The 18,262-nt window shown below is 35.5% G+C and overlaps 5 protein-coding genes and 1 non-coding gene across 6 annotated transcripts; 2 read left to right on the top strand and 4 right to left on the bottom strand.

The window, feature by feature from the left end:
• Window positions 1-380: 380 nt before the first annotated feature.
• RO3G_03102 (uncharacterized protein) lies at window positions 381-839 on the bottom strand (the record flags this gene model as incomplete). The annotated part of the gene is made up of 1 exon (XM_067657693.1): window positions 381-839. One exon carries the CDS (start codon window positions 837-839, stop codon window positions 381-383), a length of 459 nt encoding a protein of 152 aa, XP_067513794.1.
• A 703-nt stretch (window positions 840-1,542) lies between these two features.
• RO3G_03101 (uncharacterized protein) lies at window positions 1,543-2,352 on the bottom strand (the record flags this gene model as incomplete). The annotated part of the gene is made up of 1 exon (XM_067657692.1): window positions 1,543-2,352. One exon carries the CDS (start codon window positions 2,350-2,352, stop codon window positions 1,543-1,545), a length of 810 nt encoding a protein of 269 aa, XP_067513793.1.
• A 1,761-nt stretch (window positions 2,353-4,113) lies between these two features.
• RO3G_03100 (uncharacterized protein) lies at window positions 4,114-8,411 on the bottom strand (the record flags this gene model as incomplete). Its single annotated transcript, XM_067657691.1, has 2 exons — window positions 4,114-7,202; window positions 7,337-8,411. 2 exons carry the CDS (start codon window positions 8,409-8,411, stop codon window positions 4,114-4,116), a joined length of 4,164 nt encoding a protein of 1,387 aa, XP_067513792.1.
• Window positions 8,412-9,330: 919 nt separating this feature from the next.
• On the bottom strand, window positions 9,331-9,413 carry RO3G_19029. Its single transcript has one exon. It is a non-coding gene; the product is annotated as a tRNA-Leu (tRNA).
• Window positions 9,414-11,946: 2,533 nt separating this feature from the next.
• Window positions 11,947-12,319, top strand: RO3G_03099 (uncharacterized protein; the record flags this gene model as incomplete). The annotated part of the gene is made up of 2 exons (XM_067657690.1): window positions 11,947-12,114; window positions 12,257-12,319. The coding sequence occupies 2 exons, from the start codon at window positions 11,947-11,949 to the stop codon at window positions 12,317-12,319; spliced, it is 231 nt and encodes a 76-aa protein (XP_067513791.1).
• A 768-nt stretch (window positions 12,320-13,087) lies between these two features.
• On the top strand, window positions 13,088-17,158 carry RO3G_03098 (uncharacterized protein; the record flags this gene model as incomplete). Its single annotated transcript, XM_067657689.1, has 3 exons — window positions 13,088-14,534; window positions 14,634-16,436; window positions 16,599-17,158. The coding sequence occupies 3 exons, from the start codon at window positions 13,088-13,090 to the stop codon at window positions 17,156-17,158; spliced, it is 3,810 nt and encodes a 1,269-aa protein (XP_067513790.1).
• Window positions 17,159-18,262: the final 1,104 nt, after the last annotated feature.

The raw sequence follows: 18,262 nt of genomic DNA, 5'->3' as shown, positions 1-18,262 counted from the left end.
ATAGTTGTGAAACTAAAGATTATATATGACTTTATTAATAAAAATATTGAGGGTATTTATACTTTTTGAATGTCTGGGTCTTTACCGCTATTTCAATTGATCGGTTAAAAGAATGATATGGAATATAAGGAAGGATAGTGGATAATCAATAGCCGCTGTCTACTTGACGAATCAAGGGACAATGAAGTAATTAAACTATTGATCTAATGATAATTATAGAATAGGATTGAACTGCCGTTGTTGTAATCAGGTTCCGATATAGTCTTTTAGAACGCTGGTAGGACAACAGGGCAAGATTGGCTATTGCAGAATTCTCACGTTTATTAATAGAGATCTGGTTAGACTATAATTCTGTAGTATCCAAGTTTATCCATGAATGTTCACTTTATTAGTTGTGTGGATACAACACTTTCGATTACGGCTTCGCTAGTGATATTAGCCAAGTCAGCAGCTTCACGTAATCTTGAAAGGAATATTTGAGGGTGTTCTTGTTCTCCTTGGATCATATCATTGAATTCCAATTCGTAATTCTGAATTAACTCAGGAGTAATGTAATGACTTTTCAAAAGTTCCATAGCTTCATCGTAGGTCACTTGTGGACGATCCTTGAGTATAGTTTTTTCAAAGTAGACTTTAGCAGCTCTACGTAATTGAGATTTGAGAATAGCGAGTTTGCGGTTATCACTATGTGTGTTGCTGAGTATAAGGTAGGAATCCAGTAGCTCTTGAAAATGGCGAAAGTCCTCGCCTTCATAGCCATAGAATTCGATTAGTTTAGGACGGTATCCTTGAATTTGGTTGCTGCTTTGCACCAACGCGATAGGTTCTGTCGTTGCCATTGTTGATAGTAAGTGTTTTGATATTGTTGATTCGATTTTGATTAAGTTCTTTTGATTAGTTCGATAGATTTCTTGATTTGATTTAATTTCTTGATTTGTTAATTTATTTCCCTCGTAGTGACCACCAAATGTAATTTTCCTTCCTTTAATGGCTTGTAAGAGTTTTATGGTTTTGAAATAGAATAAAGTTGATAAAAAGAATAAAAAAAAAATAAGACTTGAGTTAAAGTATTGATAATGGATTCGCTTGTTATGAGTGACCACCAGATCTTGTTAAGTAGATCAGACTTGCTTGTAGTAGTTTAATAAAAGGTTTGAAAATGTTTACAATGAAGATAATTTGCTTCAAGGGACTTGTCTTGCTTGTGTTTTAAGAGTGTTATACCAACAGATTCAGAGATAAAAATACTTGATTTATTGGTTATTTATATAAAAATAATATAACAAAGAGAAGTTAAGATAAGTGAAGTAAAATAGAAATAAAAACTTGTCTATTATATAGACAAAAGAAAATAAGGTTTCATTTTTGAAGTAAGGTTCGACTTTTGAAATAAGATTTGATTTTTGAAGTAAGGTTTGACTTTTGAAATAAGATTTGATTTTTAAAATAAGGTTTGACTTTTGAAATAAGATTTGATTTTTAAAATAAGGTTCAAATATTGAATAAGGTTCAAAAAAATTTGAATTGATTCAGTATAGGAATTCACAAGACGCAGTCATCATTGGCATCAATATTATTATTTGCTTCGTCACAGATGCCCGCCACAACGGTTTGGTCGTCCTCGAGCACTGAGATCTTTCCCCATTTGTCCAATTTTTTAATTTTTTTGTGTAGGGAATTGTGAACTGTGTATCCATTTAGCAAGAACCTCAAAGCCTCGTTCCTAGATGAAGCATAAATTTGGACGCTTCTTTCATTATTCCTGGGTTGTTCAAATTTGATATGACTCCAATCCACAATTGTCGAAGCCAGCCTGTTTAATACGTGGTTTTTTAGATGTTCAATTTTTTCTTGATCCTTTTGATAATGTTTCAACAGCTCAAACTCTTCTTTAATGTTTTCTTCATAAAGTGTGACAATGGACCTCATGTCAGGTGTTTCCCAAGACCAGTTTTCAAGTTCTGTAAGTATTTCTTCATTGTAGTTTACTCCATATTCGATAGGCATTTCATTGTTCATTGGGTCCGCAATCATATTATCGAACTCTTCTTTGTCCACTTCTTGTTGGATTTTTAATACTAGTTTATCGATGTAGTCCTTTTTGGTTGTAGCTTCTTCTTCAATAAGGAACTCGAAGTTCTCTAAGCCTTCTTCATTCTCCATGAAGCCAATATACATCTCTAGTCCTTCCGTAAGACCATTTGCTCCTTTTGCAACGTACAAAGGTTTAAAATAATCTTGTAATAACCACTTGATATATTCAGCGGTATTGCCATCACCTTCTTGAATATCCTTCACCATTTTTTCAACGGTAAGTTTAGCTTGTTCTCTGAGATATTGTGTTTGGTCCATATCCTAATAGTTAACTGCTTGATATAATTTTTTTTTTGATAATAAGGTCGATATATATATTGTTGAGAAATTGTTGTGTAACTTTTTGTTTCATTATTTGTTTTATTTTTTTTTTTTTTGTTGTGTGTGATTTCGCCTTTACTGAAACAATTCATTCGTTTCTTTGTCCAGAACCAAACTTGAAACATTTCTCTCGTTTTCAGCGTTCCACATTGTATTTGGTATAACGTACGGTTTCAGTCTATTCCCATGAACTCTTCTTATCCGGGTGTCGTTTGGATTTGTATTTTTAATATGATAAGTTCCTTTTCCCAAATTGTTTTGAATGATGTAAGGACCTTCCCATTTGTCTTGTAGCTTTCCAGACCAGGATGTAGACATGTAATCTTTGTACAGGAGAACCATATCACCGAGTCTGAAAGGAGGCTTCAGTTCTTTCCGTTCGTCTAGAATCTTGTTCTCTATAGCTTTCTTTTGAGCAGCCTGAGTTTGCTTAATGGCCTGTGCTGATTGCTCACGTACCCAGTTAAGGTTATGGATCTGGTGAGTTGTCCTGTGCCATAACACTGTTTCAAATTTGTGAGAGCTTTTCTCAAATATTCGGTTGTCTATATCAAATGGCGTTTTTGGTTCATAGCCGTACATCAAGAAAAATGGCGATTGCTTTGTTGTAGCTTGCTTAATTGAACGATATGCAAATAGGGTAGCTGGTAGGTAGAGATCCCAATCTTCCTTTTCAGTGTCTGATCGTTTTTGTAAAATCTGACCAAGTGTTCGATTGAATCGTTCAATCAAGCCATTACTTTGTGGATTGTACGGTGTTGTAGTCTTGTGAATAATAGAATAGGCTTGGCAAACTTTGCGTACTAGACCACTTAGAAATGGTTTTCCATTATCTGTGACCATGATGGTTGGACATCCATGTCTGCAAATTACATCTTCGTATAGAAATAGAGCAATTTCTGAGGAAGTCTGAAATCGTAATGGCCTTGCTTCGACATATTTTGTGAGGTAATCAATTGCTGCGACAATGTACCGGTGTCCTGATCTTGATGTTTGTACATGTTTCACATCTAACGCTACTCTATCAAAAGGCTTTATGGAGACTGGAACAGGATAAAGTTCTTCCTTCAATGATTTTTTTCCAAAGACTTGACATCTAGAGCATGTCCTAACGTATTCAAGTATATCCTTCGCCATATTGTCCCAATAGTACCGAGTTGCAATTTTATGTAAGGTATTATTGTATGCTAAATGTCCACCTAGAGGGTGTTGATGATACGCATTCATCATTTCTTGCGCTTCTTGCTTGTTGAGAACCTTTCGTATAGTTCCATTCCCTGTATTGTATCTGTATAATGTATCTTTGTACAAAGTGAAATTAGGGGATTCCCTAATGAGGAATTTTTGTAAACTTCTTGTTTCATCTTCTGGAATTTGCATAGTTTGCAAATATGTTGCCATCTGGTCGATTTTTCGCTGTTCCATTTTTGATGTGTTACTATTCTGTGTTACTGTTTTGAATTTTTGCAATCTTATTGTTTCAGGATTTTTGTTGAAGTGGGAAATATTTTTTTTTTTTTTTTTTTTTTTGCTTGGTTTGATTTTGTACTGTTTTTTAATGGGGTTTTTTTTTTTTTTTTTTTGAATGTTTGTTTCAACTACCCCTCCCTGCCGCCATGTAGTTTGATAAAAATATAAAGTTGATAATATATATATATATATATACAAGTTGTTAATTAGTTGTAAGTGTTGAGTTTTCTAGTATCCAAGTCGAGATAGGAAGTCGGCGCTTTCGTTGACTCTTCCAGGTCGATACTTTACCTCGAATTCATATTCTGATAAGATAGTAATCCATCTGGCGATTATTCCAGTGGGGTTTGGCGTCTTTAATAACCCATTTAGAGCTGAGTGATCGGTAATCACAGTAAACTTCTTTCCTAGTAGATAGGGTCGGAATAACTTTACTGCCCATATGACTGCCAAACATTCTAATTTAGTAGGAGCGTAATTCGATTCAGTAGACTTGAGGCCTCGACTTGCATAAACAATTGGGTGTTCATGACCATTTTCATCCAATTGGGTTAATATGGCACCAAGTCCTAATTTGGATGCGTCGGTTACTAGTATAAATGGTTTGTTGAAATCAGGTCTTGACAAAATAGGAGCAGTGGTAAGTAATTTCTTTAACGTTTCAAATGATTCAGTAGTTAAACTTGTCCAAGGGATTTTCTTTGTAGTTTTCGTTTGATCATGCAGTGGTCTCGCAATAGCCGCAAAGTTTTTAATAAAACGTCTGTAGTAGGATGCTATTCCAAGGAACCCTCGGACTTGTTTAATTGTTCTTGGTTGTGGATATTCGACTATTTTTTGAATTTTACTGGGGTCTGTTTGTAATCCTTCTTTGGTAACAATATATCCAAGAAACTTGAGATGGTCCTTGAAAAAGAAACACTTTTCCGGATTTAGTTTGAGATTTGCAACTTGGATGCATTGAAACACTTGTTCTAAATGTTGCAAATGATCTTGATAATTGAGAGAATATACGTTTAGATCGTCAATGTAAGCGACTAAGCATTTGTTGATAAGAGGTCGAAAACATAAATCTATTAGTCGTTGAAAGGTTGCTGGGGAATTTACAAGACCCATTGGCAGTGTGTTATAATGATATGTACCAAACTTTGTTGTGAAAGCTGTTAGTTCTTTGCTATCCTCTTCCAGGGGCACTTGATGAAATCCAGCTCGCATATCCAAAGCTGAGAATACTTTCGCCTTGCCTAATGTATCCAGCAAATCATCAATACGAGGTAAGGGATAAGCGTCTTTCTTTGTTACTGCATTTAACTTTCTATAATCTATCACCATTCTGTATTCGCCATTCTTCTTTTTAACTAATATCACAGGGGCTGCCCAGGGACTATTTGATGGAGCAATTACACCCAATTTACAATATTTATCTAATTCTTTTTGCAGATGTTCAGTCTCGATAGGACTCATACGATAAGGTCGATGACTTATAGGCATAGTATCTTCTTTTATCGTGATCTTATGTTTTATCAAGTTTGTGTATCCAATTGTGTTATTATCCCAGTCAAATATACTCTCGTACTTCTTTAGTAACTTCTGTAAACCTCGTTTAATATCTTGACTTATTTCTCCGATTTCAAGTTTCTTATATTTGTCTGATTCTAGCAGCATGCCTTCTTCATTCTTTTCTGTATTATTTGATTCAGACATTTCCATTACACATAAGTGAGGATTTGTGTCAACATTATATGCTTGTATTATGGAGTCTTCCTGTGGATTGATCTTTTCAATAATGCCGATTTCTTCGTCAGGGTCCAATAGTATATCATTTGATGATCGATTGTATATTCGTATCTCTATGCTTTTACGATTTGTGACCAGGTTTAAGCAAGAGTCAAAATATCCCATGGCATCCATTACTTTAAGATTCGTTATTTCCAAATTGTATATCATGTTTTTCAATTCATTCTTCGACTTCCTGACCCATATTGTTTTTGAAGTATTTGTTGCTATAGTTAATCCATGTGAAGGAGCTTTCAGTAGCATATCATTTCCTTGATTTAATATTTTTATGTCATCATCTTTATCGTTTTCCAATAGTAGAAGTGATTCATCTTCTTCATCTTCTAATTCTTCTTCTACCGATTCGTCTGAGCTCTCTTCAGATTCTTCATCTTGATCTGTGCTATCGTCATCATCTTGAGTTTCTGCTTCAAAACGTACATGCTTGGTTTCCTTTGAGTTGGTGAGGCTGATAGGGTGTTCATACTTCTGAGTATAGCTTGAGACTTTCGGCAATGTTGTATTTTTTCTTAAAAAAGATATTTCTAATTCAGCTTTCTTGTTTTTATATGCCACCTTTAATGTCGAGCTATTGAAGTCAATTTTGGCTTTGGCTCTATTTAACCAATTATTGCCAATAATAAGTGGATTGGGACAAGAGGGTAAAACTTCTACAGTACATGGGATGATCATGTTGTCCTTGACACATATAGGTACGTCATATATAATTCCTAAAGCAGGCTGTTTGGTTCCATTTCCTAGAGTAAATATACTTTCAGAGGCAGCATCAATATATAAGCCAAGTGTGTCAGCGAGGGCTTTAGACATGCATGTTTTTGCTGCACCGCAATCGATTAAAGCCTTGATAAATTTATCTCCAATATTAACTTTAGAGTATACTGCTGTGGTGTTTATATCTTCATCTTCTATAACAGCCATAGTTTCTCCTGGATTAGTGACTTCAACGGGGATTCGTACGGGACGACAAGCTGCAGCCATGTTTCTTCGCAACTTAGGTGCTGCGACCATAAGGTCTCCAACAGTTATATCTGCTTTTTTATTTAAAACATCCGACACAATGTCATATTTTAATGGAGGTGCCCTTGTTTTTCTTTTTGGCTTCTTGACCGTTCTGCTAGTTTGCGTTATTTGTTCTGTTTCCATAGCTTCGGGTTGACGTGTGACAACAGGCTGGTGTGGAACCAATGGTTGTTGTGTGCTTATGGGTTGATGCGTAATGATAGGTTGTGTAGAAACAGCATCATTTACTTTACCTTTGGCTTTAGTGGTTGACCTTCTGACCCTTTCTCGTGTATTTTTGCTTGGTTTTTCATATGGGATGCTTGTAGTGACTTCAGGTGGGTATTCTGGTCTTACAGCTGCATACAAATCGTGAGTAAAGGCTGGTAAATAAGTTTCGTTTTGTGTGAGAAGTGCATTGAGGTTATGGGACTGATTATTAATGGATTTGTTATATTCTTGGTTGTTCGATTGACCATTACTTTCATTTTTGAAAGCAACCGAACCAACTAGTTTTTTGGCTGGTTAGATTGTTGTGTTTGAGGCTGTTGCGTGGGTGGCCTGTTTTGTTGCGTGCGATAAGTTTGATTATTGAAATTATTTCTGTTTCGTCCTTGATTGCTATAGTCTTGTCTTCCGTAATTATTATCGTTACGTTGGTAACCATTGTTATTATACATATTATTGTTGTGGTCGTTAGTATTATAACCGTTATTGCCATTTTGGTGTTGATTCTGATGATTATCATTGTAGCGATTACGACGATTGTAATTTCTAACCGGATTTTGATACTGTTGTTGGTTACCCAATTCATTTCGGATGGTTTGTTGAATAAGATTAACCAAATCCTGTTGATTATTATGTTGGCTATGATATGCTCCATTGTTCCTTTGAACTTGATATGGGTAATTTTGGGCATGATAATTATTACGAGTAATTTCCAATGTTGATAACTGGTTGGGCCCACTTACAATCTGAGGGTTAGGTATTACAGTGTTAACCATTCCGTAAGGATGTAAGCTAGAGATTGGGATTACTTGAGCAGGACCTTCGTTTGCGTCAATCAGTTCAATGTTATGATCATTTGTCGGGTATCGCTGATGATAGACACCATCATCATGATATATGAGTGCGTGATTTACATTTCTTGGTATGAATGGGTTGTCAACCATTGCGATCTTGCGTGGACGGTTTGCGTTCCACCAACCTTCTGCGTGGTTTAACCAATCTTGAAATGTTCTAGCACTACTTTGTATACAAAATTGTTTGATATCCCTTAATAAACCTGCGCGAAAGCGGCTTTCGATTACGGCTTCGCTAGTGATATTAGCCAAGTCAGCAGCTTCACGTAATCTTGAAAGGAATATTTGAGGGTGTTCTTGTTCTCCTTGGATCATATCATTGAATTCCAATTCGTAATTCTGAATTAACTCAGGAGTAATGTAATGACTTTTCAAAAGTTCCATAGCTTCATCGTAGGTCACTTGTGGACGATCCTTGAGTATAGTTTTTTCAAAGTAGACTTTAGCAGCTCTACGTAATTGAGATTTGAGAATAGCGAGTTTGCGGTTATCACTATGTGTGTTGCTGAGTATAAGGTAGGAATCCAGTAGCTCTTGAAAATGGCGAAAGTCCTCGCCTTCATAGCCATAGAATTCGATTAGTTTAGGACGGTATCCTTGAATTTGGTTGCTGCTTTGCACCAACGCGATAGGTTCTGTCGTTGCCATTGTTGATAGTAAGTGTTTTGATATTGTTGATTCGATTTTGATTAAGTCCTTTTGATTAGTTCGATAGATTTCTTGATTTGATTTAATTTCTTGATTGGTTAATTTATTTCCCTCGTAGTGACCACCAAATGTAATTTTCCTTCCTTTAATGGCTTGTAAGAGTTTTATGGTTTTGAAATAGAATAAAGTTGATAAAAAGAATAAAAAAAATAAGACTTGAGTTAAAGTATTGATAATGGATTCGCTTGTTATGAGTGACCACCAGATCTTGTTAAGTAGATCAGACTTGCTTGTAGTAGTTTAATAAAAGGTTTGAAAATGTTTACAATGAAGATAATTTGCTTCAAGGGACTTGTCTTGCTTGTGTTTTAAGAGTGTTATACCAACAGATTCAGAGATAAAAATACTTGATTTATTGGTTATATAAAAATAATATAACAAAGAGAAGTTAAGATAAGTGAAGTAAAATAGAAATAAAAACTTGTCTATTGTATAGACAAAAGAAAATAAGGTTTCATTTTTGAAGTAAGGTTCGACTTTTGAAATAAGATTTGATTTTTGAAGTAAGGTTTGACTTTTGAAATAAGATTTGATTTTTAAAATAAGGTTTGACTTTTGAAATAAGATTTGATTTTTAAAATAAGGTTCAAATTTTGAATAAGGTTCAAAAAAATTTGAATTGATTCAGTATAGGAATTCACAAGACGCAGTCATCATTGGCATCAATATTATTATTTGCTTCGTCACACTACAGTGTTACATTGTTATTTCTTTGACGATGGTTGTTAAAATAACTTAAGTTATTTTAACAATCCATGTCGGAGTTGTTTCGTACTTCGTCCAAAAAGAGACCACTGTTACACTACAGCAAAAGACGTGACACAACCACACCAAAAGAAATAATAGACGTTTAAGAATATGAAGGGAGTGGGATTCGAACCCACGCCTCCGAAGAGAACACGACCTTAACGTGTCGCCTTAGACCAACTCGGCCATCCCTCCGACACTTTCTTTCGTGTTTCTGATTGTTACACCAACTTTGTTAGTTCGGATAAACGCACTACAAATAATGTAGTAGCTTTGACGTAGAATTTTAACAGACCTAACAATCATAGATTCGTAGGTTTTATAATTTTTTATGAGAGAACATTATATCTTGCTGTATTGCACCTTTTTTAATTTTGAAAAAAGATTTAGGTGCGAAAAAAATGAAGAAATTGAACAGTATTTCTGTTTTTTTTGTAGGGTAAGTATTCATAGAGTTATTCATGTTTTAAAAAAGTGTCTGTTTTTTTTACAGATAATATTTTTTTTGGAAAGCCTGTTCCCCTCTATCGTTGAAAGACCGATATCTTCTTTTTTTTATTTTTGAGGGCAAAAAGCGGAAATCAAAAGTACTTTCGGATTATTTTGCTCAGAAGAATACATATTAGGAAGGCAGTCTGTGGTTTTTAGCTTAGGTCATTACAAACGTATTACAGAACGTAACAAAATAGTCGTGTTTGGGAAAAAAAAAAGACCTGGTAAAAAAAAAGACCTGGTAAAAAAAAGCTAAGTAAAAAAAGACAAAGTAAAAAAAAAAAAAAAAAGAGTCTAGCAATAGAAAGTTCATTATTCAAATGAAAACAATAATTTAACAACAAATATACTTTATAGAAATGTAAATGTCTTTACATTATAAAATAATAATAAAATAAAGAAGCTCTGCTAACATTTTGTTACAAGGCAGTTATAATTAACAAATACATACAAAACTTTTTTGTTTATCAAATAAATATATTGCTTTATTATTTTTTATGCCAAATATTGTAAAAGAATATATGTTTTTAAGCTTATTCTCGTTCATTACTTACTTTATGTTTGCACATGGGTGTAATTTGCCATTAGCCATTAGTCATTAGAGATGTTAGCAATGGCAACTTTCTTTATCAAAAATAACTTTTCAGCAATAAACAACAATATAAGTTTGATATTCTTATAGTTTTATCGTATTGGAAAGAACAACTTTGCTCATGAGGTTCATGTTCGTCATCCGAATGTGTGCCATTAGGAATTCCTAATGTAAGAAAAAAAAAAGAAACCGACATTAGACTTGGTTGCTATTATTTTTTTTTATAAACTTACATTTGACCAGAACTTGAGCTTTCTTTTTTATCTTTTGTACCTTGAGCATCTAATGTGTTCCATGAAACAAAACCAGGGAGAAAAAAAAACCTGTTTTACTGCTGTAGTCCGTTAAGACCGAATTTTTTTTAACCTAAAATAAAAAAAAAAAAAAGAAAAAAATAATACTCTCCATGTTGAAGCTATAGCACTCGAGTAATAAAACTTGTTCAAGCAATGTATAAGTTATCTTTTGGGATATCATTAAATGTAAACTACATGAAAAGCAACAGTTTTTGACTTATATGTTCAGACAGTGAATAAGTGTAACACTGGTAAAAAAATAAGGCTACAAAAAAAAGTACTTTTCTTTTTTCTTTCTTTTTCTTCTCTTTTTTATAAAAGGTAAGTTCTTAATATTATATATATTTCACTCCTGTTCTAATGGTACTTATACTTTAGTAAAATCGTATTTGTTGCTTTCTTAATGTTTTAAATGGTCTTTATAAAATCTCTTTCCCAGGATTATCATTGCTTCTTCTTTTACAGTAGGTCACAAAACTGCTGCAAGGAATTGCAAAATTCAGGTTTTACAGCTGGTTGTCCATGGGTACTGCACCAAACTATCTCAAACCTTGACTGTTTGTACCTCAATAGAAAGTGCATTTATTCGTCGATTATCGGATATGGGCAATGGTTATTGGTGGAATTTGAGATCGCTAAAGGTAGTATTATGAACATCCGACATTTTTTACTTGTTCACATATGTTTTAAATGACGAATTTTAATACGACCCAACCGGTTGCTATCATAATTTTTCACATTCTTGACATGATTAGAATGATGTCAGTATATAAAAGCGCTTACAATTCCTTTATTTTAAATTTTATATTCCCTTATTTAAATTATTTCTCTTTTTTACCCTCTCATCAATTGCATGCATAAATGACTGTCAGAGGAGAAAGCAAACGATCTCAAACAGACTGATGTATCCATCATTCATAACTCGATATGAAAACAGTATTAATAAGCTACATGTAAATGTATCCAATAGACAAGCTACAGGTTAATTCGGATAATCTTCATTAAGGATAAGATGCTGCGTAATTGCACGGTTAAACTATATTAAATCCAGGAACTAAATCACAGTCAGCCGCAGTCAATCATATACGAGTATTCAATGACAAATATAACAATAGAAGAACACGTAACCCTTATCTATTTGTCATCAGCTATATCATACTCATTAATTATTAATCCATGACATGAAATATTATCCGTGTATGAAAAGTATAAATAGAGTACAATTTTCTTATTAAATAAAACAATCTCTTTATCGAGTCTCGTCCTCTCTTGTTCCTTTTTATTCTTGGATAAATCATTTTTTTTGACGAATTCTCTTTACTCTATTACTACTACACTATTCTCAAACATGTCTATCAACTCTAACCTTTTGGCTTCCAACGAAGAAATTCTTTTTTCTGAAAGTGATCCAGCTTTCATTGGTCCTCGACTTGAAAAATCTACCATGGTTAATGGGGTGGAACTCTCTAGTCATGGTTCGCCCATTTCTAATACAGAAGACATAGAGATGGAAGAAGTATGAGATATTTGCAGATAAAAATTTGAGAATTAAAAGGAGATAGTACTTGAAAACTAGTGAATGAGTCTCTATGTAACCTCTTTATTAGATTTCAAGACGAGAGAGAGAACCCATTTAATCAAACTACGCCTTTATATAGGAAATAAAATTATTCAGGGACCGAAGTGTGCTCAAGGTCAATTTTAGTATTGAACTTGAATAATATAAATATTGTATATGGTTAATATTGTAAATGAGTCTTAGAGAATATGTAATATATAATATTATGTATTCAGTACTTGTTATTTTTTATATAAGATTTGAGTAATCTCATACGAATAATAAGTATTTAATGGGGTAAATACGACAAAGTAGAAGTCGGGGCACCCATTTCCCCACTTGCTGGTGTCAAGATCAGTGGCGCAGCACCACCTTCTCAGGTCTTAGGTGGTCGTAATTTAACGGCTACCATTCAGACTTTGACGAAACAGGTTGAGCAAGTTGCTGCGGCTATTACTAGTCAAGAGCTTACGGGAAAGCAACTGGCTAACCTTTCTCGTGATCACCACCAGTCCCCATCTTGGCCTCCCTGTTGGACCTGCAAGCAAAACTGGCTAATAACTTGGCTATACAGACCAATGGCTCTGCCATTAACGGTTCTAACAGTCAACCCACGGTAGTCCCTCAAAACTTACCTTTGTTTCAATATACTGGTAATGTGGAGAACTCGGCCTTGCCTGTCTATAAAGACATTGCTGAGTGTATCCGACGTTTTGAGGACATCCTCTTTGCGTATCGTTTGGATGTACAGGTGCATTGGCAGCGCCTCATCCCTTTCTCACTTACCCATCCCCAGCGTTCATGGTATGATGAATTACGGGTAAAGAAGAACTTATCTTGGGCCACATTCAAGGAGCAATTAACCTTGAAATACGGCATCGAATCCACTGAGGCTCAAGCTCACGCCTCAAGAGAGCTGTTAACCATCAGCATGCAACCTGATGAATCTGTGGAAAAATACACCGACCGCTTCTTGAAGCTCAAGCGTGAAGCCACACCCGTAGCTGATGATTTTTTGGCTATCTTGTTCGTGAACTCCCTTCCTGGCAGCCTCCAAAATCATGTCAATATGGCCATCGTCAGTCTGGACCAGGAGGCAAAAAATGATATCAACCTCCTTTCAAGTATCGCAAGAAAGTTTCATACGAAACAACAGACCTTGCCCAATACGTCAACCAGAAAGTTCAATAACCAACCCTCTCAAGTCAACGGGTTGAACCCTCCCAGTGGTATTCATAAAAGAAACCACCGTACGGATGGAAGGACTTGTGTTATCCATGGAAAGTGCAACCACACAACTGATCGTTGTAAGAAGGCTCAGGAACTGGGTATAACTGGCAGCATGAACAAAGAGACGTTTAGTAAGCGTTGCTTTAAGTGCAACGCTCCTTTTACTAGGGAGCATTTAAATGTTTGCCCTAAAAGGAATCAACCTCTTTCCGCTGGTTCTGCCTCCTCCTCCTCTACTGCACCTACCATAACCCGAGCATTCCGCTCACTTCAGTTGACTGGCAGTGAAGATGTACCAATGGGTACAAAAGCTTCTAAGTACAACCCTGCCAACCAACAAGACCACGATGAAGAACAGGATCTTGACGATGAAGCCGTCAAGGACATCCACTACTACTCATCACTATGTAAGTTGCAACCGTTTAATACAAAACTTCACAGTTTTAATAACAAACGTACTGATTCCTTTTTTGTACCCATCACTATAGAAAATGTCCGCACTTGGGCTTTGGTTGATACTGGGTGTAATACTTCTACGATCTCTCCTGACCTAGCAAAAATTATAAACGTTAGAACTTTTCCTGTTTCAGGAAAATTACAATTAGCTAGTTTGAATACCTTGGTACCTAGAACTGCTATTACAGATCAAATAAAAGTATTTTATAACGGAATCAATGTCTTGCATAAATTTGAAATTTTTAAGTTTGATAAAGATATACCTATTTGTATTGGTACAGATCTTATGCCTAAGTTAAACATTAACTTGACAGGTTTAGCTGTTACGTGGGATAGTCCTAATATCTCTACAATACCTGATCCAATAGACCCTTCACCTATCAAACCTAACAAGTCACCCGCTGGCACTCACCAACAGCGTGAACAACTTATGGACGCATTACAGCCATATTTGAGCGCTAATGCTAAGATCCCTAGCACATCTGCATGTCCTCTACCTGAAGCGATAGTTCGCTTGGAAACTGAGCCAGGTAAAACGACTTATAGACGACAGTATCCTATTGCACTGTCAATCCAGCCTAAAGTACAAGAACAGGTTGATAAATGGTTAGCAGATGGCGTGATTGAAATAGCCCCTCCTAATACTGCATTTAACTCTCCTTTGTTGACTGTACGTAAGAAGGACGCTAATGGTAATTATAGTGACGATATACGGGTATGTATAGACCCCAGACATATCAATGCAATACTCATTAAAGATCGTACCGACCGCTTTCAATTACCATTGATAGCTGAGTTGCATCAAAAAATGAGTGCTGCTACGCTATTCACAGTACTTGACCTCAAACAAGCTTTTCATCGTCTACCTCTAGCTGAAGAGCATAGAGCACTCACAGCTTTCACATTTAACGGTCAACAATATCAATTCTGTAGAGCACCATTCGGTTTGACCCCCATACCAAATCACTTCCAGCGTGTGCTAACTACTCTCTTACATGACTTGCCATACGTAACATGTTTCATTGATGATTTAACTATCGGTACTGGACCCGATATTGAGGAACATATCAAATGCGTAACTACGGTCATCGAACGACTTACATCAGCTAAATTCATTCTTAACGTTGATAAATGTCATTTTATGCAAACTTCTGTAAACATCCTGGGCTTCACTATTAGCCACAATAGTCTCTCACTGGATAGCAGAAAGGTTGCAAACGCTTTAGCGTGGCCAATACCAAAGACTGGAAAAGATATACAACGCTTTCTAGGTCTCGCTAATTATTTTCGAAGTCATCTCCCAAATTTCTCTACCATGACCGCACCGTTAGATAAACTACGTAATGAAGGTTCATTGGAACACATTTGGACTGACAAATATCTACAGGCTTTTCGAAATATACAGACAGCCTTATCTAATGCTCCTGTTTTGTCTATACCTGACATGCGTCATGAATTACAGCTAGCTACAGATGCTAGCAACACAGGAATTGGCGGTGTACTTTATCAAATTATCGACGATAAAACTCGCTATATTGGATTCGCAGCAAGAGCACTGTCGAAGTCAGAAATGAACTACTCGACAACTAAACGAGAGCTGTTAGCCATCTGTTATCTTTTTGAAAGATTTCACAAGTGGTTGTATGGATCTCATTTCACGCTGTATACTGATCATAAAAGTTTGGTTTATCTTGGCACACAAAACATTCCTAATCCCATGATGCTGAATTGGTTCGAAACTATTTTCAACTATACATTCAGAGTAATCCATCGTCCAGGAATTGAAAATGTGTTGCCGGATTCACTTTCTCGTCTTTTTTCAGACTATACGGAAAAAAGACTGGGGGGAGATAGTAATCCTCAGCAACTTTCCATAAAAAATAAAATTACAAAGTCACAGAACAAACGTACTACAGAAAACAGTACAAATATAAAACAAAGAGCTGTACAACTAGTAGACTACATGACACCACCAGAAGAAGAACGTCATAACCTATTATTAAAGGCACATCTACTTGGACACTTTGGGGCTGATGCTATTGTAAAGACAATCCACAATGATAATTTGCACTGGATTAATATTAAAAAAGATGCATTACAGCTCGTATCCAATTGTCCTGAATGTCAACAATTTAATATTGGCAAACACGGGTATCACCCTCCCCGTAGTATTCTACCAGATGGTCCTTTTGATCACGTCTGTATTGACCTTGGTACCCTGAACGTTACATCAACAGAAGGACACAATTTCATTTTAGTTCTAGTTGATCTTTTTACAAGATTTACAATTCTAAGACCATTAATGGATAAAACTGCAGTATCTATAGCTAATGAACTTAGAGATATCTTTTGCACTTTTGGTTGGCCCAAAAAACTTAGTTCAGATAACGGTACAGAATTCACTAATGAAATATTTAATTCATTAATGGAAACCTGTGGTATTGACCATAGACTTTCACTGCCTTATAACCCATTGGGTAATTCGACTAACGAATCGTTTGTTGGAATAGCCAAACGAGCTCTTGTTAAAAGATTACAAGGCAAGAAGGACGAGTGGAATCTTTTCCTTCCTAGTATTCAATATGCTATGAATTGTAAATATTCTAGATTACATCATTCCAGACCATTCGTGCTTATGTATAATAGGCAACCAAATGAATTCCAGGATTATTCTAATACACAATCCTCAATACCTAACTCTAGTCAGCAATATGCTAAAGCACTAGAAAATAAACTAGACAATATGAACAACATAGTAATCCCTGCTATACGTAACCGTATTATGACTACTCAAAGAATTGACAACGAGTATTTTACAAAGAAACACCGCATTGTACATCAACAATTTCCTACTAATAGCGAAGTTATGATAAAAAATGTGAATAGAAATAGTAAAACTGACCCAAGGTACGAGGGGCCCTTTGTCGTACATGGAGTCACAAAAAATGGTAGCTACATTTTGACGGATAAAACAGGTGCATTATTATCGCGCGACGTACCTACTTCGCACATCAAACTTATCTCTACAGACAACGTTGTTAATAATCGCGCTGACCAACAACAGTACGATGTGCAGGCAATTATCCAACATAAAGGAAATAACACTAGCAATTATAAATACCTAGTAAGATGGAAAGGTTATCCTCCAGAATATGATACCTGGGAACCTGCCTCAAGTTTTGATGACATGAGTATGATAGAACAGTACTGGGCAAGACGTAACGTCAATAATAACATTGGCAAACGTAAACGCTCATCTCATACTAATTTGCCAACCAAGACTAATAATCTTAACAAAAGAAGCAAGACAAAGTAACGAGCTGAATATGGTCTTTTCCCATTACTTTTTTTCCTAAACAGGTTTTTATGGGTTTTTATCGATTATATACCAGAAGAGCATGCTCTCTCTTTTCTCTACACTTACGTCTTTAATATGAACAGCCTAAGCAATCATATTAGATATAATCCATGTACTCTTCGTTATTCATGATGTTCATCGGTTGTTCCAACCTGGAAGGGGGCAATGATGTATCCATCATTCATAACTCGATATGAAAACAGTATTAATAAGCTACATGTAAATGTATCCAATAGACAAGCTACAGGTTAATTCGGATAATCTTCATTAAGGATAAGATGCTGCGTAATTGCACGGTTAAACTATATTAAATCCAGGAACTAAATCACAGTCAGCCGCAGTCAATCATATACGAGTATTCAATGACAAATATAATAATAGAAGAACACGTAACCCTTATCTATTTGTCATCAGCTATATCATACTCATTAATTATTAATCCATGACATGAAATATTATCCGTGTATGAAAAGTATAAATAGAGTACAATTTTCTTATTAAATAAAACAATCTCTTTATCGAGTCTCGTCCTCTCTTGTTCCTTTTTATTCTTGGATAAATCACAGACATTAACCGGATCCACATCAAAGTATGATATTGCTAAGGAGACTGGATTACATGAATCAACTGTTAGTAGATACTTTATAACGTTGTTTTGAAGTAGGACAGTGAGCACAGGTGATAGACCTACATTAGTCTCCAAAGTGACGAAGCGGTTAATCAAAAGAAAAGTCATGCAAAGGGTTCTAAAGACTTCCAAAGAGGTATACCGGGAGCCAGTTGGATTTGGCTACGATATCTCATACCAGTCAGAAATTAGCGTACTGAAATCAATGGAGTTCCATTTTCTGATAGAAAAAAAGAAGCCATTTCAGACAAAAACGCATACGTAGCATCAGTTAGAACGGGTCAAGGAGCATCAGGATTAGGCAATGAGTGACTGACAGCAAACAGTGTACTTTAATGAGACCAAGCTCAGCGTATAGGGCTTTGATGATGCTGATCCCTATTGGAAACGGCCAAGTGACCTTCTTCAATATCATGACCTGGATTTTGCAATCA

This window comes from Rhizopus delemar, genomic scaffold (genome assembly GCF_000149305.1).
Source record: "Rhizopus delemar RA 99-880 supercont3.2 genomic scaffold, whole genome shotgun sequence".
Lineage (NCBI taxonomy): Eukaryota > Fungi > Mucoromycota > Mucoromycetes > Mucorales > Rhizopodaceae > Rhizopus > Rhizopus delemar.
Note: the sequence above shows the minus strand (reverse complement) of the source record. Positions and strands in the feature narration are given on the sequence as shown.